General features: G+C 37.1%; 1 protein-coding gene across 8 annotated transcripts in view; it reads right to left on the reverse strand.

Moving 5' to 3' along the window:
• The window catches only part of FYB1 (FYN binding protein 1), a 181,561-nt gene that overhangs the window by 14,091 nt on the left and 144,912 nt on the right, over positions 1-22,558 (reverse strand). For 4 of the 8 annotated variants that reach the window (XM_085002134.1, XM_021076648.2, XM_021076647.2 and 1 more), the window contains exons 5-16: positions 22,246-22,265; positions 21,509-21,543; positions 20,212-20,332; positions 18,121-18,280; positions 17,476-17,620; positions 12,377-12,399; positions 10,724-10,790; positions 9,306-9,443; positions 7,303-7,328; positions 5,240-5,306; positions 1,745-1,835; positions 46-208 (exon numbers count right to left, since the gene is read on the reverse strand). In XM_085002134.1, coding sequence (XP_084858260.1) covers positions 46-208; positions 1,745-1,835; positions 5,240-5,306; positions 7,303-7,328; positions 9,306-9,443; positions 10,724-10,790; positions 12,377-12,399; positions 17,476-17,620; positions 18,121-18,280; positions 20,212-20,332; positions 21,509-21,543; positions 22,246-22,265 — 1,056 coding nt within the window. Of the gene's footprint in view, positions 1-45; positions 209-1,744; positions 1,836-5,239; positions 5,307-7,302; positions 7,329-9,305; positions 9,572-10,723; positions 10,791-12,376; positions 12,400-17,475; positions 17,621-18,120; positions 18,281-20,211; positions 20,333-21,508; positions 21,544-22,245; positions 22,266-22,558 lie in introns of those variants that run through there. The other 4 variants (XM_085002135.1, XM_085002133.1, XM_085002138.1 and 1 more) reach the window with 2 other exon arrangements.

Here is a 22,558-nt window from a genome sequence, read left to right on the forward strand (position 1 = left end):
TGTAAATTCTGGAGTGTCCTATCTCCAGAGTCAGTAGCGACTTACATTTTCCATCTTCGTTCCTGCAGAGAACTTTTGTATCATCTGTGTTTTGTATAACTTCCAGGGAATCTCCAGGCTTTACCTGTAGATCTCTGTTCCCCCACTTTTTAGAAGCTATGGAGGGTGCAACTTTGGTCGAATAGAGGACTCTAATTTCACCATCATACTGAAAAAATAAGGGAAAACAATTACATTATTGATGTGTTATTATTAAAGTAATTCATTTATGTATAGATTTATTTTAAAAGCCCTTGTTAAATAACTAGTTCTTTGTTTTCGAAAGATACCATAAGAGTATTAAAGAAACATTTTTGGAGAAAAATCGCTTAAAACCTCATCCACCTAATATAATAATTATTTTAAAATTAAAACAACTTTAAAGTTTAAAACATACACGTGTTGATTTATCACACTCATATATTGCAGAATGATTACCATCAAAGCTTTAATTCTATTGGTTTGATCACCTTACCATGCTGTAATTAGATCCCTAAAACTTAGTCATCTTATAATAGAACATTTGTGCCCTTTGACAAACATCTCTTCATGGTCCCTACTTCTGATAACCACCATTTTTCTCTCTGTTTCTGTGAGTGTTGCTTTTTTAAGATTTCATATTAAATTGATATCATACAGTTTTTGTCTGTCTCTTGTCTGACTTAGCTTTCAAAATCTACCCATGTTGTAACAAATGGCAGGCTTGGAGTTTCCGTTGTGGCTCAGTAGTAACAAACCTGACTAGTAGCCATGAGGATGCAGGTTTGATCCCTGGCCTGGCTTAGTGGGTTAAGGATCCAGCATTGCTGAGAGCTGCAGTGTAGGTCAGTCAAAAATGCAGCTCAGATCTGGCATTGTTGTGGCTGTGGCATAGGCTGGCAGCTGCAGCTCCAGTTTGACCCCTAGCCTGGGAACCTCCATGTGCCGAGGGTGTGGCCCTAAAAAGACAAAAAAAGAAAAAAGGGCAGGATTTCCTTCTTTTTCATGGCTGAATAATATTCCATTATATATATTTGTGTGTATGTTTGTGTATGTATATATATATATATACACACATATGTTACATATACATATATAATTTCTTTTTAATTAATACTATTTTAACTGTTTTTTTTTTTTTTTTTTTTTTTTTTTTTTTTTTTTTTTTTTTTTTTTTTGTCTTTTTGTCTTTTCGTCTTTTTGTCTTTTTGCCTTTTGTTGTTGTTGTTGTTGCTATTTCTTGGGCCGCTCCTGCGGCATATGGAGATTCCCAGGCTAGGGGTTGAATCGGAGCTGTAGCCACCAGCCTACGCCAGAGCCACAGCAACGCGGGATCCGAGCCGCGTCTGCAACCTACACCACAGCTCACGGCAACGCCGGATCGTTAACCCACTGAGCAAGGGCAGGGACCGAACCCGCGACCTCATGGTTCCTAGTCGGATTCGTTAACCACTGCGCCATGACGGGAACTCCTATTTTAACTGTTTTTAGCTTAATTTCTTATTAAAGCTTAAATGGTAGTTAAATTTAGATGATTATTATAATATATATATTGTGCATGTATGAGAGTTTGGTTAATTAGTTATAGGAATAAATTTAAATATAAAATCTTATAGAAAATAAGGGAGTTGTGATGGATAACTGTGATATTGATAACTACACTTTTAAAAATCATCAATTCTTTTTCATTAGCACTTTGAACTTTGTATATCTAAATGTCACATACTTTAAATTTTTTCCTGAAGTCTTTTTCTTCTTTCTCTTGCTTTTTTAGCTTCTTGGGGTCTTTTTCTTCTGTCCTGGCCTTGGATCCTTGACTGGGATGAGAGAACACACATAAAATAGCATTTAGTTTCAAAATATAAAAAGGACAATGTGTAATAGACACTTAGCTCATAACATTACATTTTTGTTAAATTTCATTTTCAGTTAATTATCATCCTCAGAAATCCAGTACATGCATTGTAATAATTGGTGACATTTCATAATGCAAAATAGAGTCTTCAAGAGAATATAGATTGAGTTAAAATGGAAGTGAAAGATTATCTATTATGTCGAAAGATATAAAATGACTCAAGTATAGTTTAACATGGTTACACATCAGCAATTTCATATGATTCAACCTCTCCTTGAACCCCCTGTATTTTTCAACTCTTCCGAGATAATTTTTCAACCCTTCTAAGACAGTGGTTTGGCTAATGTCATAGAAAAGGCTTTTTTAAAAAAGAACACTTTTTGGAAGACCCATTTTTATGGCTAAAAAAATTTCCTATATATTAACTTTTTTATTTCTACTTAAAACGAAGCCAGGGTCATATCTTAAGTTACCAGCTAAAGCCAATTGCTATAAGAGAGGTGAAAAGGTCTAAGGCAGTGATTCTCCAGCCTCACCGCATATAGGTTCACCCGTGAACTTCTTTAAAAACTACCACTGCCCTTGTCTAATTTCAAGAACTTTTAGTTAAATTAATTTAAAATTCTAAATTAAATTTTAAAAGCTCCCAGGTGATATTAATTTGCAACCAGGGTTATGAACCATTTCCCAGAGTTTAATATGGATGTTGGGAAAAGACTGTGAGTCTCAGCAGGAGGGAACTTTAAAAATCAGAATATTTCTGAATAATGAAAAAATTTAAACACTGATATTCATTTTTATTTTGATTACCTAAGATAGGGTTTTGTTTGTCAAATTTGTTTGTCAATCAAATATTTTGATTGTTTTAAATGCTTGAGCCTTAGTTTTTGAATCTTAGAATTTCAATCATTCACTGGGAAATGAATTAGCACACTATTCTGCCCTAGGTTCTGCATTAGCTCTCAGTGTCTTCTGTCTGTTGTACCCTGGGCAGCAGTGGAATTGCTGGCCTGGATTAGCACTCTGGAGTGACCAGAATACACATGAATGTTAAAAATGCCTCACAATCTCTCTTAGAAAATAATTTATTTTATTTTATTTTTTTGGCCGAACCATGGCACATGGAAGTTTCTGGGCCAGGGATGAGCAGCAGCTGTGAGCTACACCACAGTTACAGCAATGCCAGATCCTTAACTCTCTGTGCCACAGCAGGAACTCCTGAAAACAATTTATTGAAACTTATTAAAAAAAAAATAGAATGCTATGTTGGAGAACACACAGTGTTTTTAAACTCTGAAAATAAGCGATAGGAAAGAAAATAGTACATATCGCATGAAGTTTAACCGGCTTGGGTTTATTTTGCTTAAAGAAAAGTGCCAATGTGTGACTCTGAGTTCTTAGAGATCTATTTAATGGAATGTGGTGGCATTTCTATAGCAATGTTAAACAGAAAAATTCGTTTAAAACTGTCAGAGATGGGGGTTCCCTGGTGGCTCAGTGGGGTAAGGATCCTGTGTTGTCACTGCTGTGGCTCTGGTTACTGCCATGGTGTGGTTTTGAACTCTGGCCCTGGAACTTCTGTGTATCTCAAGTGTGTCCAGGAAAAAACAAAACAAAACAAAACTTTCAGGGATAGAGCCGACTTCACGATGGTGAGGAATATTAAAACTTAAGATATTACTAAGGGTTAGATTTTCCTCTCATAGACAACTGAAAAAGGAGAATGATTCTCCTTCCATCTTTCTTGCTTGTTTTGCCTATAGAACTTGGTTTTCTTATATAAATAACAACATATTTCCCCTTCAGTTTCTTCGATCTTGATACTGCCTCTTGTTCTCTAATTGGTTTAACAATGTTGGTGAAAAATAGAGTTCACTCATGCATTTTTACCAGCACAGCTCAGAAAATACCACTTACTGTATTCCTTTTGTTACTTTCATCCTTTAACTCATCAAGTCCAAGATCTTTTTATTCATCTTTCTTTTTTCTTGAAAAAACCTAGAGAGATGTTCTTGCTTTTATACATAGTATGTATCAAATTTACATATTTACTGGAGTGTAAAAAAGCACCCTACCATGTTATTTCCTATTTCAAAAGAATTTTCAAAAGATACTCCTCTTGTATTAACTGATTTTAGATTTTCTTACAATATTTGTTTCAAATTAAATTGAAGGCTTAGGTAAGCTGAAGAATGTCACTATTCACCATTGAACTGTTTTGCTGTCATCATTGTTGTTTGTTTGCATGGAATCTTTGGGAATCTGATGCTTTTGTGAGGAAGTGACATAACTTTTAAAAGTCCTTTCAGGGAGTTCCTGTCGTGGCGCAGTGGTTAACGAATCCGACTAGGAACCATGAGGTTGCGGGTTTGGTCCCTGCCCTTGCTCAGTGGGTTAACGATCCGGCGTTGCCGTGAGCTGTGGTGTAGGTTGCAGACACGGCTCGGATCCTGCGTTGCTGTGGCTCTGGCGTAGGCTGGCAGCTACAGCTCCGATTGGACCCCTAGCCTGGGAACCTCCATATGCCGAGGGAGCGGCCCAAGAAATAGCAAAAAGACCAAAAAAAAAAAAAAAAAAAAAAAAAGTCCTTTCGAAATACAAATCCTCAGGAATTCCCGTCGTGGTGCAGTGGAAACAAATCTGATTAGGAACCATGAGGTTGCGGGCCTCGCTCAGTGGGTTAAGGATCCAGCGTTGCCTTGAGCTGTGGTGTAGGTCGCAGATGTGGCTCGGATCCCGAGTTGCTGCGGCTGTGACATAGGCTGGCAGCTACAACTCCCATTTGACTCCTAACCTGGGAACCTCCATATGCTGCTGGTGTGACCATAAAAAGACCATTAAAAAAAAAAAAAATCTGCTCTCTCTCTGTTTCATAAAAGGAAACAATCTTGCGGAGGACGGTGGAGGCTTAAGCCAGCGGGGTGAGGGTTGAGACCTAAACTAAGCAGTGCACTCAAGACAAAAAACATTTTGGGAAACAAGTAAAAATAAAGGGAGGGGATGAATCAGTGACAGCAGCTGCAATCAGGCTCTCAAATATTTTTCCAGTGAATGAGTGAATGAGTGAATGCAGTCATCAGTGAGTCACAGAGCAGAAGATAATCAGGAGATGGAAAAAGGGCCACTGGGAAGGGGGGGGGAGGGAGAAAAGCAGGAGAGAGGAGGGAGGGGCGGAGGAGGATCTGGGCTATCCATTCATAAACCTGGCAGGGACAGAGATGCTGGGATCAGGGAGAGGAGGACAGAGCCAATCGGATCACCCAGAGGACACACGCACTCTGGTGTTTATTGCGGGTTTATTCCAGCTGAATTTGCTTAAGCAGTCTGATTTTCATTACATCTCTGTAATGAGAACATTTTCATTACCTCAACTCTGCTGGTGGAGGAGGGAAATCAGAGGCATCCACGTCATCATAAACTTCCTCTCCCGTGTCTAACAAAAGATGGAATAGCAAATGATGAGACACTCAATTTAAATTTTGATATGAGCATTCGATGGTGTTTTTAATATAAAGATTGCTTTAAGGACAACAAAGTAGGTTTTCCTGACATCTCTGCACATTTCTCATGGAAGCACTCACTCCCTAGTGCTTAAAAGGGAGAAGTTTTTATTTCCCCTGATGTTTGTGTTAAATTTCCCTCAAAAAAAAAAAAAAAAAAAAAAAAAAAGCCTAAACCCAAACCCAAACAGAAACACAAAAAGCCCACTACCACAACCAAAAAAAGCAATGACAATGATTATAATTATTGTTATCAGGAAAAAAAAATCTCCTAGTGACTGAGATTCAAAGGTTCACAAGTGTGACGAATGGCAGGATTAGTAGATTGCTGATGTTTAAAAATCAATATTCCTGGCCATTGGCAGAGGGTAGAGATTGAAAGATTTTTGTGGGATTTAGGGTGCAATGATACTATACATCATTTTATTGTAGGTCTGAGTCTTTGTCTTTGTGTTTATCTATCACTCTTTTTCTTACTCATTGATCTGCTCTTCATTAACGTTTACCTTAGAGTAATATTATGTGTGGCACCACCTTAAAATGAAAGACACTTTGGTTTTGAGAATCAGTGTCGGTGGGAAAGTTGCTATGACCTTAACTGATTCAATGGCTTTTCCAATCTGTAGACACCTTTCTTCCTTCTAGACTTCTTGTTAATAAAGGCAGGAGGAATGCTTCCTCTCTGCACCTATTAAGTGGCACCAGAGCAAATTAAGCTGAAAAGATGAGTTGAAGGGAATACAAATGTTTTAAGGAATGATTATCACAGAAATTTAAAACGCTCTGTGGTAGTGGCAAGGGTTTGATTTCCTTAAAAGACCCCCCCCTCATGTGTGTGTATATTTATGGGGTGTGTGTGTGTGTGTGTGTGTGTGTGTGTGTGTGTATTCCTCCCACTAAGGTTAACTAATTTCACAGGATAAAACTTGTTCAGATGAAAAGTAAGCATTTTTCAAGATTATATGGAAAATCTATAATAAATATGCAAAAATTTGGCATATCCTTGGTTTCCAGAGGGGAAGAAATGACTAATCCATGCACATGCACTTAAGACACACTTGAGACCAAAAGAAAATTTAAACAAGAAACATTTTTTTTACCTAACTGATCACATTTGTGTTCCATTTTACACATACTCTCTATGGAGTTAAGCACAGAGAGTCCTGAATGGTTTTTGGAAATTATAGGTTAAGACATAAGCTCATCATCACTTATTGTTCAATTTGAGTTAGAGCCCTATGTATTTGCACATTGATAACTGAAAACAAGTCAGATGAACAGTCTAGAAGAATAGATTACTTTTGTGTTTGGTTTGCTCTTTCAATTTATTTACAAGGTAAGATAAACTTTTTGAAAGCCCCTGAATATTCTTGTGAGACATTTTATTTTGTTCAAAATAAATTTAAGAAAAACCTTTTAAAGATCTGTCTCAGCAGCGGTAAAAGAGTAAGCTGATCAAAATTGTATGAAGAGGAAAATGTTTTACATTTAGCAGTGGAAAATTTTTCCAAAGATGATATAAATGATACATTTAAAAATAGATTAGATTTAGATTTAGAAGGACCTTGGTGGCATATAATGTAGGGCATTTTTAGAAATCTTTCGGCAGAAGTCCAGTATACTAAGCTCTGACTGAACTGGGGTAAGAGATGTGGGGAATGTTGGGGTCCATCCCTACTCATTTGTCCCTTTCTGCATAGTGATCTTATGATTAGAAGAACTATTTAAAAATCATTGATATTTAAAAATTTCCTCTTCCACTATTTTACTGTGGCCACCCCAGGTGCAGTTACTTGACTAGGTTACACAATTTATTATTTTCGGAGTCAGGACTTTAATCCAGATAGCAATGCCTATAGCCAATCCTTTCTGCTACCTCATCTGCAAGAAATGAAATTATCAAATATACAATTAGTTTTTATTACTCACCCACTTGTTTCGGAGGAGAAGGGAAACTGGAAAGAAAATGAGAACACAAGGATAATTAGACAATATAAACACAGACATTGAGTCTTTTATTTAGGAGAGGCATGAATAAGTAACAGCCCGGAGGCTCATAAAGCCTAATCGTCTGTTGACTATCATTCCTTTCTCATTCTCCATTTCTCTGAAGAGTCCTAAGTTTATGTTTATCAATTTGGAATTTAGCAAGACTTTTTTTGGATTCCAGTGTTGGCCAAAAAAGTCAAGAGTCAAGACATCTAATGGTTTGTTTTGTGCACAGCTACTGGACCAATGTTTTTAGATTTGTTGTAGGAAGTTTGGGCATATTATCATACTAGTCTAAATTAAATGGACTCGATATTTTGGAGTCATAGCTCAGGCCCCAAACTGTTGATCTGACTCAGAGAATAGAAGGGCAGAGTCAATATCAATGAAAGTCATAGCAATCTTTATATGACCATATTTCCCCAGTATGTACATATATATCCCAGTTCAGAAGAATGGTGAACAAGAGAGGAATATCCTGTGAAACTAGAGAATAAGAATTTATTAATACCAGTGATGAGATCAGGGTCGAGTGGCTTTTAGTTACAACAGAAAAAGACCTTTGCTTTTATGACTTTCTGTTGTTTAAACATGTACACACACACACACACACACACACACACACACACACACCCATCACTGGGAGAATGGTGCACAGCTACATTAAAGTGTGACAGGTCATTAGTGCAAGTGATCTAAAATCAGAATTAGCTGGTGTGTAAGTAGAGTAGAAAAAATAATCTCTGCTTTTCTAAGTAAGGACAATATTTGAGTAAAGCTGCATCAAGGGAAGATTTGTTATGCTTATTTAATAATTTTAAGTGTCCTGTTTATTGAGTGTTGTTTAACTGTCTCACAAAATACGTAAAATTTGGAATTCTATGTGGAATTAATATCTTAAAAAGACTTCAGATAAGTGTGGTGAATCTATTAGGCACATATAAAACAATGAGAATATGCTGCACCAGCTAGTGTGATTAAGATCCTTCAAATTCATATGCATGGAACTTATACTGAAGTTATCTTCCAATTTATCTTTGGATGGAAGGTAAAATTTATGCTTTAGTCTTATTTATACAAATTGAAGATGTTTAGAATAATTTCAGGACAGGGTAAATATGTAATTCAAGTAGAATTAATATATCATTCTTATAAAAGAGAGTTACAAAGACTTTAAATATTGCGATTACAGAAAAGAAATTCCAAATTATGTCCTTTATTTCTAGCAAATTAATTTTAAAAAGAGAATGACTATTTGAAGAGTAAAAAATACATTAGAATAGTCAATACATTATATACTAAAATGTGATGTTGGAATTGTGAGCTTTTAGATATGACACTACAGTTTAAAAGAGTCCTGTGGGGGAGTTCCTGTCATAGCTCGGCGGAAACGAATCTGACTAGTATCCATGAGGATGCAGGTTCAATCCCTAGCCTCGCTCAGTGGGTTAAAGATCCAGCTTTGCCTTGAGCTGTGGTGTAGGTTGCAAGCTTGGTTCGAATTTGGCATTGCTGTGGCTCTGGCGTAGGCCAGCGGCTATAGTTCCAATTCGACCCCTAGCCTGGGAACCTCCATATGCCATGCATGTGGACCTAAAAAGCCAAAAAAAAAAAAAAAAATCCTATGAAACAGAGAGTTATGAGGGTGTGAGGGTGTGTGTGTGTGCACTTGTGTATGTGTGCTTATGCACGTTTGAATGGAAAGCAAAATACTTTTTTGAGCCATATGATGATTTTTGAGCCCTTTGTTCTCCTCGTATGTAAATACATGAATTTAAAGCGACACAGTAAATGATGCTAGAATGACTAATGGAATAAAAAACATTAAAGTGGCTTAAGCCTGTCAGAATTTGGTTATTGGTTATAAAATATTAGTAGCATTTGATTAAATTAATATTAGTGTAGTTATTGTGCACTGGATTTGGTGGTCGGTTGACTCTTACGATGAACCTTCATTATTGTCTGACTCAGAGTCTTTAGGTTTCTCTCGTATACTTTTCTTTCTGTCATCTTTTCCCTTTATCATCTTCAAAATCCCCCAGGACCACGTGTTACTCTTCTCTTCAACCTGTGGCGTGGAGCTTTGGAGCACGTAGGCATTGATCAGATTTTTTATAATCACACTGCATTGATTATTCAGGCTGTAAGCTACTCATTGTACTTACAAAATGAAGCTATTAAGTTTACCGGTCATGGTCTTTCAATACTGCTGTTACAAAGTAAACAGTAGGTAAGTTGCACTCTTCTACTTGGTAGATTCTCTTGGTTCTTAAAGAGCAAACTAAGTCAGGATTAAGTTTTAAACATCAATTTAGCTTTACTATAATTAAAAGTAAGTAGTTAATAGATTTTAACATTTTAAATATGGGAGTTCTTGGGGGCTCATAGAGTTAAGCATCCAGCATTGTCCTGGCTGTGACCCAGGTTTTATCTTTGGCCTGGGCACTTTCACATACCATGGGCACAGCTGAAAAAATAAAATAAATAAATTTAAATATGTATTTAAAATTTTTAGCTTTATTTATTTATTTTTTGCCTGTCCATCACATGTGGAAATTCCTGGGCCAGGGATTGAACGCTTGACACTGCTGTAACCAGAACCATAGTAGTGATAGCGCTGGATCCTTAATCTGCTGAGCCACGTGGGAACTCCTCTATTTAAATTTCATAATATGCCAATTTAAAAGTTTAAACATCTGTAGTTCCTATCATGGCTCAGCAGAAATGAATCTGACTAGTATCCATGAGGATGCAGGTTCGATCCCTGGTCTTGCTCAGTGGGTTAAGGATCCGGCATTGCCATGAGCTGTGGTGTAAATTGCAGACATGGCTCCAATCCCAGATTGCTGTGGCTGTGGTGTAGGCCAGAGGCTACAACTCCGATTCAACCCCTAGCCTAGGAACCTCCTTACGCCACGGGTATGGCCCTAAAAAGATACACACACAAAAAAAAACAAAACCAAAAACTTTAAACATCTAAAGGATTAAATATTCCACGCTGGTTTTGGCATGGACTGCATATGATCTCAGTTCATTTGGGTTGCCCACAACTATGATTACTATACAAAGGATAGCCATGCAATGATAGACTTTCCAGAAGTTGTCATAAAAATAAATTATTAATTGATCAATAATGGACCAGGAAAAGTTTGAAAAAAATCTGCAACACTTGTAATCCTTTATCCCTTTTTCATTTCACTTCTTTTGATATAGTTGTCAAGGTTCTTCCAAATAATTTTTGGTAATCTAACAGGGAAACACTATTTCCCTCTTTTTATTCTAACTAGAAAACAAAACTATACAATTTCACTATACACGGCAATTTGCAAAAAGGCCATCTGCCGATCAGCAGCATCCTTACCTGTCAGCAACTTCCTCCTCTTCAATCCCATCATAAATATCATCATCTGGGGGAGGTGGGAACATCCCTTTATTTGAATTAGGAGGAAAAAAACCTCATTAATTTCATAATTTGCTCACAAATCTTCACTCAAAATTTGATAAGAAGTCTGTCTTATTTAATGGCAGAAAACAAATCTCTTTCATATAACTATTTAAATTAAAAATAGCTTTATTTCCCCACTCTCCCATAGAGAGTAGGTAAATTAATAGCTTTTTATATTATTTTATAAGGAATTCTTAGAGGTGAAATATGAGGGATGATAAAGAGTACTGTGCACTGAGATGAAAGGAATGGGAAAAAATAAAAAAAAACAGAGGATGGAGTTAAGTATTTATCGTGGAAAAAAAGAAGGTGATAAAACAAATTTAATTAATACTGAGGAGACATTCAGAAAAAGATCCTGAAGTTCCCGTTGTGGCTCAGCGTTAACAAGCCTGACTAGCATTCATGAGGACAAGGGTTCAATCCTTGGCCTTGCTCAGTGGGTTAAGGATCCGGTGTTGCTGTGAACTGTGGTGTAGGTCACAGACACGGCTTGGATCCCGTCTTGCTGTGGCTGTGGTGTAGGCAGACAGCTGCAGCTCCGATTGAACCCCTAGCCTGGGAACTTCCATATGCCGTGAGTGTGGCCCTAAAAAGAGGAAAAAAAAAAAAAAAGTTCCTGAGCAAGAGCTAAGTAAAGAAAAGAAAAATGAGGGGAGTTCCCGTTGTGGCGCAACGTAAATGAATCCGACTAGGAACCATGAGGTTGCGGGTTTGATCCCCGGCCTTGCTCAGTGGGTTAAGGATCTGGTGTTGCCATGAGCTGTGGTGAAGTTCACAGATGCAGCTAGGATCTGGCGTTGCTGTGGCTCTGGCGTAGGCTGGCGGCTACAGCTCCGATTAGACCCCTAGCCTGGGAATCTTCATATGCCATGGGTGTGGCCCTAAAAATACAAAAGACGAAAAAGAAAAGAAAATGAAAGGAAAGGTGAATTTCTCAATACTGATGAGAGCTGAAACAAGGAAAGGAATACAAGGTGGCTTTTCATTTCATCAAAGTGATATTTTAAACGTTAAATCCTTTTCTTGTTTGATTTGTTATTATATAGTGCTTAGGAATCTGCTATTTGTCAAATATTTATTTACAAAATGTTTATTAAGTACCTTGTCTATATAGGGATATGGGCAATAAATTTGAAATCTGATTTTTGGGATGAGAATTTTAGAACTGCCACCTATTAATAACCCTTATTTTGTTGGTAAGACTACAAGGAGTCTTTAGGAGTCACAGCCAAGGTGACCATATTAGTATCATCCAAATAAGGATACTTCTGAAAGTGCTGAGGGAAACTACAGATCACTGTACTCAGATGATTGGCAAAAATCAAAACTGCCCCAGGCACACTGGAAGTAGAGTCCCCCTGTGACTCATGATAAAATTGGAAAAAAGAATTGACTGCTCAGGCTCAGAGGCCAGGACCGGACTCCAGGTCATTGGTTCCTAGTTCAGTGTTCTTTCTGCCACATTCAGATCCTCCTCATTATTTGCAAACAAAAGCATTTTTGTCACTAATATACACAAAAATGTTGAAGACTTGGAGAAACTGCTGATAAAAGTGTGTGGCTTACCTCCACTTCCACTCTGGCTGTGGCTAGGGAAAAAAATAGACAAATTCAGTTAATATATGAATTATTTAGCTATCAGGAAGAGAAGGACATTTACTGAGCGGTTATATAAATGAGAAATAACATTCCAGTCAAAAGTTTCCAGGTTGTTATTTACAATTGCCAAAATACATAAATGACTTAAGTGTTTAGTAACAGGTGAATAGATAAAGATGTAGTGTGTATAGAACTACATCTATATATAATGGAATATTATTCAGCCATTAAAAAGAATGGAATTTTGCCCATTCCAGCAACATGGGTGGACCTGGAAGCCTTACTGAAATAAATCAGAAGACAAAGACAAATAATCTAAAAAATAAAACAAATGAATGAGTATAACAAAACAGAAATAGTGCTTACAGATACAGAGAACAAACTAGTGCAGTTACCAATATGGAGAGGGATAGAGGGAGGGGCAAGCTAGGGAAACAGGATTAAGAGTTACAAACTACTATATATAAAACAAATAAGATACAAAGATACAGTGTATGGCATACGGAATAGCCAATATTTTATAATAACTTTAAATGGAATATAATTTATAAAGTTTTTGAGTCCTTATGCTATTATATCTGAAACTAGTATAATATTATAAATCAACTATACTTTAACTAGAAAAAAAAGTTATCATATGTTACATACTGAAAGGAAGAAGAGTTCCCATCATGGCTCAGCGGTTAATGAACCCGACTAGCATCCAAGAGGATGCAGGTTTGTTCCCTGGCCTTCCTCAGTGGGTTAAGGATCCGGGGTTGCCTTGGGTTGTGGTGTAGGCTCGGATCCCACATAGCTGTGGCTGCGGTGTAGGCCGGTGTCCACAGCTCCAATTCAAACTGGCCTGGGAACCTCCATATGCCTCAGGTGAGGCTCTGAAAAGACTAAATAAATAAATAAATAAATAAAATAAAAGGAAGAAAAATTATTCCTCATGGTAATAGATGAGTAGTAACAAAGCAAACAAAGCAAAACAAAACAAACCTAATAGGAATCAAGTGAGATTCAGGTACTACATAAACTATTCTAAACAGTGATAGTGTTTCCTTCTGATATTTTCCTATGAGGCAGTTTTCAGATTATACAGTATCACATCATTCCATAAATGGACTTTTTTTTTCCCAAAAAGTATGATTCCCAGAATTATATACAACCTTAATTGCATTAAGTTAAATTTTTTCAATTCTTATAATCATAGCACTTCACTCTTAGTCCAATAGCATTACTTTCTTTTTTTTTCAAAGGGAGAACTTTAAAAAAATGGAAATTCTATTCATGGGGTTTTTATAAACTCTGGCTTACGATTCTCTAAATCCAGATTTCTGCATTTTTAAATTTATTTCTATAACATTCTGTTCTTCTCTTTCATAATCATTTGTTTTCTTACCCATTTATCCCATTAAGATGTGAATTCTGTGAGAGCAAAGGAAGTCTAGGAGTTCCTGTTATGGCTCAGCAGAAACAAATCCAACTAGGAACCATGAGGTTGCGGGTTTGATTCCTGGCCTTGCTCAGTGGGTTAAGGATCTGGCATTGCCATGAGCTGTGGTGTAGGTCGCAGACTCAGCTTGGATCTGGCATTGCTGTGGTTGTGACATAGGCTGGCAGCTGTCGCTCCAATTGGACTCCTAGCCTGGGAACCTCTATATGCTGCGAGTGTGGACCTAAAAAGCAAAAAAAAAAAAAAAAAAAAAAAGAAAGAGGAACTCTAGACTGTGGGAACTTTAAAAAAAAAACCTCAAAAAAACAAAACAAAAAAAACTTGGGAAGTCATCTAGTTCATTTTGCAGAAAAGAAACTGAGGCTCCGAAAAATTAAGTGTCAAAGCTTCCTTTTAATGAACTTAACAGTTAAGATGAGAACCTCAGCATCCTGCTGTCCTGTACCATGTCGTTTTGGCTATGCCTCACTGCACTCCCTGCCTGTGTCACCATTTTTGCCTTTTGGATAATCTGCCAGCAATAGATATCAGTCTGATATTATAATCATATGGTATAATATAATTATACACCTACTGATTCCTCAAACTTAAGGTGTGGATAAGAGAAATTGGTCTGACGCATGTCTACCACTAATCTAGAGATAAAAAATATTTTGCTAATGGAATTTTGGACAAAAACATGCTATAAATGGCTTAATATATAATTAGGAATTGATTTTTTTTTTGTCTTTTGTGTTTTTAGGGCCACACCCGCGGCATATGGAGGTTCCCAGGCTGGGGGTCCAGTTGGAGCTGTAGCTGCCAGCCTATACCACAGCCATAGCAATGCCAGATCCAAGCTGCATCTACGACCTACACCACAGCTTAAGGCAACACTGGATCCTTAACCCACTGATCAAGGCCAGGGATCAAATCTACGTCCTCATGGATGTTAGTCAGATTTGTTTCCACTGAGCCACAATGGGAATGCCAGGAACTGATTTTTGATGAGGTTTAAGTATATTCTCTACTTATTTACAAACTACTTTCACATCCATTGCTTTTGCCTTTGATACTTCCTTAGAGCATAAAGCAAGCAGTTAGAATTATGTGAAAAAATTGCACATTTGGTTGGCTGCCAATCCTGGCAAATAAAACAAATGCCATCTTGGAGATTCTCATACCCCATTCCCAAAGAACTGGGTTATAATAATCAGGAGCCAAGTCGCCATACATTATTTCATTTCTAGAACAATTCTTCAATTTCCTCTTTGGAATTCAAACCATCGATCAGAGGAACCAGAGGTAAGGGGAAGGAGTGTGAGCAAAGAGGAGGAAGGAGAAAGAGGAAAGGATAAGTGGCAGGAAAAAGGTTGGGGAACATACATAGAAGAAAGCGTTTTATGTGATGTAAGAGTGGTACATGCATTTGTATTTCCTTTTGTTCGTTTCCTAATTATGACAAAAATTGCTTAGTTGAGAAGAAAGGGGGGAACAGCTGCCAGGACCTGGGCTTTTAAGCCTCCTGTCTGCTCAGAGTTTGAAGTGCACAGTCAGCACTCCTTACTCTGGAGGAATCAGGAGTGCGAGGAACCAGGAGGCGACTGGGGGAGGCAGAGGAGAGGACGGTGCCTTCTCTTATTCGTGCCAGGACAAGCTGCCAGCTATACTCAGCATCTTTCCTTGTTCTGCTAAGGACAAAGCATGTTCTGTTATGAGATCTCTGCCAGCAGCAGCTGTAGTTTCAAACAAAGCTTGCGTAGAAGTGATGTCTCTTCTTTCGTTTTCTTATTAATTATGTATAAGGGAGGAACAGAAGCTAGGAAATATTGTGGTGCTTTACTTGTTTAAGATATTGAGCATTAAAACTGCACACTTCCTCCAACCCCAGTGTGTTAAATAGAAAATTCTTTTTCTGCTACATGTTTGCTAACTAGAGATGCCTTGTAGAGTGGAGGTATGCACGCAGCAGAGAAAACGGAAAAGGCCATAGCATTAGTTTTGGAAAATAATCACCTATTATGGTAAACAAGACTTCATTTTAAGGACATCATCCCTTTTTTGTGGATTATTTTTTTCTTAAGTATGTTCTTCAGTGTGAATATGTATGTATTAACATAACTGAGGTTCTTTAATAGAGAAAATTTTAAGATAAAAGACAAACATAAGGTATACGTGTTGATAATAAACATGGTATGATATACTTGTGTCCAGAAAATTCTGTAACTCTCAGAATATGGCCATTTGGAACTTCAACCAACCCCCAAATTGGCATTTACTAAATCTCAAACAAGGTCAATGTGTTTCTTATTACAATGTGTAACTTATTACAATTTACAATCTGTGAACTCCAGTGTATACATTGCATGTTTTGCTATATATTGCATAATTTATGGTCATAACACAGTAAAAAGGCATTGCAGGCTATCATTCATTTTAGAAAGACAAAACTGCCTGAAAGCAAAATAAGTTTAAATGATGCCATGAGCTCAAAGACCACAAGAGGGACGTTTAGTTCTTCATATGTCTCATTAGTATGTTAACATCTGAACATTTTACATGTTTAAAATTGTTGGTAATTAAAACATGTTTTTCTTTGTGTTTTGAGTTGTGGAGAATGCAGATACGTGTTTTTTTTTTTTTTTTTTTCTCAAGTGAAGATCTAGCACAGAGCACAAGTTTTAGGATCACATGGGGGTTTCCCAATTCCACAAAGTGGGCATAGAAAAATGAAGATTCTTCACTGCGCTGGGAGATTTTCTTCCTCTTTTTCCTTCAGCTTGAAGGGATTATGGCTTTACCAGGAAAGGAAGATATTAGAGGAAGAAGGCATGAAAGGAAAAGGAGAATGGAAGAAGAAGGAGAAGAAAGAACAAGAAAGATCAAAGCTAGGAAGACGACAAGAGGAGGCAAGAATAAAGGGAGCTGGAGACTGAGAAGGGAGAGAAGGGAAGGAAAGGTACGTGAGAGAAGACGGCCAGCTTCCCCTCTGGGCTCCTCCAGAAAGGATGTCCTTGTTCAGTTCCTCAGCCCCAGGAAGATGTTCCCATAATTTTTGCAGGGAAGCTCGTGCTAATCTAATGGAATGAATGGGTCATGGACAGTTGGACCCTTAGTTCAATGCCCGGGATCAAAAGGGATTGAGCTTTGACATTTTTACTCTTAAAGAGCAAAACAGAGTCATAGGAAAAACCCATTTTTTTTTTCTGTTATGTTTTCAAATAAGAATAACAAATATATTTAGGCTTGGAAATTTCACAGCAAAAAGGCTTATATTTTTCAGAGCTAACTTTTATACTTCATGCTTCATATTTTACAAAATCATATTTATTTTAGGCATAGCCCTAAGATCACATCTGAATGAATACTGAAAACTGGCATTTCGGATTGACAACACCTTTGGCAACACCCGGCAAATGGCCCATTATAGTTCAAGTAGTATTGGATACGTATAACCAAAGAGCAAAACAAAAGACTATGGAATTTCAAACAACTTTTCAACCATATTGAAGTGACTGCAAACGGTAATTTAGTTTAGTGATAGAGAGCAGTAAGAATGTGGAAAGTAAAATTCTGGCACCTTAAAAATACACAATCTCTGACAAAGAGACTGTTTGATTTGCTGTACAATTTGCATTTAACATACCTGCTAACATTTTCTTGCTCTGCGACATCATCATATACTTCCTGGTCATCTTCAACAGGTCTTGATGAAAGGGCACCAAGAGAGGTTTTTTTCCGTTTCAAGGAATCATAGTCAATCTCTACCGCCGTTGTTTTAATATAGCCGTCTACCAAAAGGGGAATGACTCATGTTCAGTAACTGAAGTTTAAATATCCTAGAGTTGTTATTCACTGCACATTTGCTCTCTAAATCTTCCCTTTATTTCTTTGCTTGCAATTCTGATTTACAGACTTCCTAGGCTCGCTCACTGTACCTTGTCAAGTCTTAACACTGTTGTGGTTTGGGATAAGCCTTGAATCAGTTTTCGAGATTCCAAGGTGATTCATACGAACCATTTTTGTCTTTTAACGTCCGTGAAGCATCTAATGCTCTTTGCTCCTCCCTGGAATAATATAAATGTTTGCATTTTTTTCCCCCACTAAAAAGATTACACAGATGAGGTGAAAATGGAGCCATGCCCGTCCTTTAAAAATCTTCTCATCTTTGTCCACCCTATAACATACTTGCAACTTAATGCCTATGAAAGTAATGCCTGTTGGAAGAATTTTCACATTCATATTGGCCCAAAAAGAAAACACTTTGAAGTTTTAGGAAACTGGCACTCACAGGACCCCTTGGCTGTTCGGCCCAGCCATTTCCCTTCAGGGTTGTCTGTGATGCGGATTATTTCAATTTGCTCTCCTTGCTTGACACTCAGTTCATTTTTCCCTCCTTTGACATCACAGCAAGCTTTTGCTTGATGGATGACTTGAATAGGGCCCGTGAGCTGCAAAGAGGGGGAAAAAAAAATTACAAATTCATATTTAGTGGCATGATTTCTATATCCTATTTTTTCTTACTAACAAATATTATTTGAATGAATAAGCCAAACAATGTGATTTTTCAGAAAAAAACCACAATGAAAATCTTTATATAATTCCTTCAAAACTATAAACAATCTCTTTATAATAGATATGCTATAAAATTTTTCATTTAAGAAATTAGTTTTTCATGTTTTACGCTTGAAAATTTCTAAACGCTCGTAACCATATAGACTGTATGATTAAAATGTTTTGATGTTCATACTGCAATCTTAGTTTTAATTATATATAGTAAGAAAAACTGAATGAGAACCTATAAATGATACAGCACCTTATGTGCATTATTTTATTTAATGCCATAATAAAATTTCAGGAGAGCTATCGTTTACTCACTTTAGAAATAAAAACCTGAGGTTCAGAGAAGCTTAGTAACATGAACACCATCAAATAACTCACAGGTGCATCTGGAATTTCAATGCCCATCTGTTCAACTGAGTCTAAGCTTTACATTTTCCCTGTGCCCTGCTGTTGAATCTTTATTTTATTATAAGAAATATACTGGGAAGTTGTATATAAATCACATTTCTATAATTTAAACCACATATTAAATGTTTTGGAAGAATTAAATATTCAAAGGAAACTTGATAATGTTATCCTTTTTAAAGTGAAGAATAGTTTTGTCACCCAGATAATCACTCTAAATGTAGCTGACATATCAAACCCACACCAGATGGGTCATGTTTTCAAAGACAGACTAGCCAGGCCAGTACGTTCTGCAAGTGCAGTCTTAGTGGTGGCAGTAATAGAAGTCACACAATTAGACATCAGAGAAGACAGAGGTCAGAAATCCAGGCAGATGAAGAGGGATGAGAAAGAGCAAGTATCAGAAGTCAATATGTACACAGGCTTAAAACACAGGCAAAAATGTAAGTCAGGTCTAGACATCAGCCATCAGAGTAGCTTGGAGATTCTGAGACAGGTATGGTTGATCCAGAGACACTCCTGTCCCTTGCCCCACTTTATACATGCCACAGGAATAGCTAAGTGTGTGGGTCTGAGCTCCTATTATAAGTAGGTTAACGTGAAATGCATGATGAGGAGAGTCAAGAAGGGTCTTAAGGAACCAACCAAGTATTCATTCACTCAACCGACGTAGAATTTCTTGAGCTCCAACTATATTTTATTTGGATTTTATGCAACTCATAAGCTGCCATATTTTATCTGAATTTTATTTTTTTAACTTTTAAAAAATTAATTTATTTTTTCTTGTTATGGCTGCACCCACGGCACATGGAAGTTCCCCGGCTAGGGGTTGAATCGGAGTTGCAGCTGTGGTCTATGCCACAGCCACAGCAATATCAGATCTGAGCCACATCTGTGATTTACACCACAGATTTCAGCAATGCCAGATCCTTAACTCCACTGAGTGAGGCCAGGGATTGAACCTGCATCCTCACGGACACTTTGTCAGATTCTTGACCCACTGAGCCACAGTGGGAACTCCTATTTGAATTTTCTTATATTGCATTTTTAGTGCAAAGATAAGGGAGAGTATTGGACAAAAACCTTACTGTTATGAAGGTAGTTACTCTTGAAAACAATGATTAAATTTTCCAAATATGTAAGGTTTCAAAAATGGTGCCCCTTTTGTGTGAAAGTTATAAAGAAGTAACTCCTTTTAAAAAAATGTACACGTGCACAACACTGTAAACCAACTATAAGGGAAAAAATAAAAACCATTATATTAAAAAACCCATTATATTAAAAAAAAAAGAAGTTACTCCTTCTGTAAACCAGCTATAAGGGAAAAAAATAAAAGCCATTATATTAAAAAAAACCCATTATATTAAAAAAAAAGAAGTTACTCCTTTTCATTCATTAGCAAGCGAGGTCTTACTTTAAATTTCTTCTTTATTTCTTGTTCTTTCTTTTCTCTCTCTTTTTGTTCTTTTTTCTCCAGCTCTAATCTCTTCTTTTCCTCTTTTTCTCTTTTCTTCTCTTTTTCTTTGGATGCTTCTCTGAGGATAAACATTGTTAGGTTGTTTCAGCATCTGCAGGCATGGATGTGTTAGGGCTCACCCTCCAGAGAGTTCCTGCCCACCACAGAAGGCAGTGTCTGAAGTACAGGTGAAGGCACAAAGCCAAGGCTTGTCAAAATTCCTGGGTGTATGAGATGGTTCTTAAAAACGGCAGAAGGCCTATACATGAGGATACCTTCCAAAGGCTCTGCTACCCCTAAACTCATGCCAGCAAGTAGAAACCACTGTCCATAAACCCTGTTCTTTTTTTTTTTTTTTTTTTTTTTTTTTTTGCTTTTTAGGGCTGCACTTGAAGCATGTGGAAGTTCCCAGGCTAGGGGTCAAATCAGAGCTGCAGGATCTCTAACCCACTAAGCGAGGCCAGGGATTGAACACATGTCCTCATGGATACTAGTCAGCTTCGTTTCCACTGCACCACAACGGGAACTCCCATAAAGGCCCTGCTCTTGAGGCCTGTTGGCATGAATAGCATGCATCTCTCTCTCTCTCTTTCTCTCTCATGTGCACACTCACTGGTACAAGTGCACATACACATGTGTATGTGCAAACCTTAATTCCCAAACTTTTAGTCAGAATTAGTTGAATAAGAACTGGGTAGAGAAAATTAAGGTATCTGAATCAGCAAAAGATAAAATACGATGCTCATTTCTACTTTCCCTCATTTTCTGAGAAATTTAGTCTTGGGCCACCCAGAAGTCTCTTTTGGAGCTATTTTAAACATTTTTTCTGCTTTAGCAGGCCGACACTTTGGCATCTGGTGCTGTGTTGAACTGTCTCTCATGGAACAGTTGTGAGGCGAAGGGCTGCCTAGGTGAGGATTGTGTTACATGGACATGAATGCATTTGCCCAAGGACTTGCCAAGAGTGGCAAATACAGATTCCCGCCCCTGGATTCCCTGCCTGTGGGCTATCTAGTGGGGTGTAGGCTCCCAACTCCTTTCACAACGGCATTTGAACAGGGTCCTCTGAAAAATCCTTAGACAAGAAAAGAATCTTTAGTCCCTTGTACTGAAATAAATGTTATCATTATAAGCCCTTTATTTGAACAATAGAGCGTCTCTCCTCTAGTGTTGAATATCTATCTGCACCCCCTCTTACAAATCATTGCATTTATCTTAGAAGGAAAATATCATGGTAAAAAAATGTAATGCATACATGTCTTCATATGTTTCTCCTTCACTCTCTTGCTCCTGTCAAGAAAAACAATGATGATTAATTGTAATTATTTAATAAGGGAACATACACATATTTCATTGCTCAAATACTCAGTAAAACAAACATAAATTTAATTGCATATAAATTTGGAATGTTTAAAACATATTTTTTTCCTTTTTAGAAGTAGACTGAGAAAATAAACACAAAAAGATTCCATTTTCTATCCAGCTATATAATCCAGATATATAGCCAGACCTGAGCTCATGTTCAGTGCTGCAAAATTACTATGAGTCAGTGTAATAATTGGTGTTTAATGTCTCAAGCATTTCAGATAAAATAAGATTATAAGTGAAAAAATACCATCATTAACTCCAAAGAATTTTCATTTGTTCCTTTACCAATAGAAAATGAATCACAGAGTTGCCATTGTGGCTCAGTAGTAATGAACCCTACTAGTATCCATAGGGGCGCAGGTTTGATCCATGGCCTTGCTCAGAGGGTTAAGGATCTGGCGTTGCTGTGCGCTGTGGTGTAGGTTGCAGATGTAGCTTGAATCTGGTGTTGCTGTGGCTGTGGTGTAGGCTGTGGGGTATAGCTCCGATTTGATTTCTAGCCTGGGAACTTCCATATGCTGTGGGTGTGGCCCTTCAAATACAAAAAAAGAAAAAAAGATAATGAATCACAGTAATGGTTAAATATTCTATTGACAGTAATATAAGAAGGAAAGAAAAACTGACCTCATCGAGATTTCCAGTACCTAAAGTATTTAAAAAAAGAATACAATTTAATATACTCTAATTAAGAAGTGGTTTAACATGAATTATGAAATGCAATATAATATTCAAATCAGTTTATAATCTAACAGAACTTTTGCTTTACCCAAGGTATGTAAGTACAAAATAGAACATGTGGTTTAGATCCCTATTATGGCTTTTTTGAATCTTGGAATTTAATTACAAAATCATTTCATTGGCTTTCATAAAATAATGCAAAAACCAAAACATAATGAAGACACTCTTTATTTTCTTTATGAAAAATACACATGTTTGA

This window comes from Sus scrofa, chromosome 16, assembly GCF_054392235.1.
Source record: "Sus scrofa isolate SSC_HxYL_T2T_F1_AM1 chromosome 16, Sscrofa_HxYL_maternal_Yorkshire_Landrace_v2.0, whole genome shotgun sequence".
Classification (NCBI taxonomy): Eukaryota; Metazoa; Chordata; class Mammalia; order Artiodactyla; family Suidae; genus Sus; species Sus scrofa.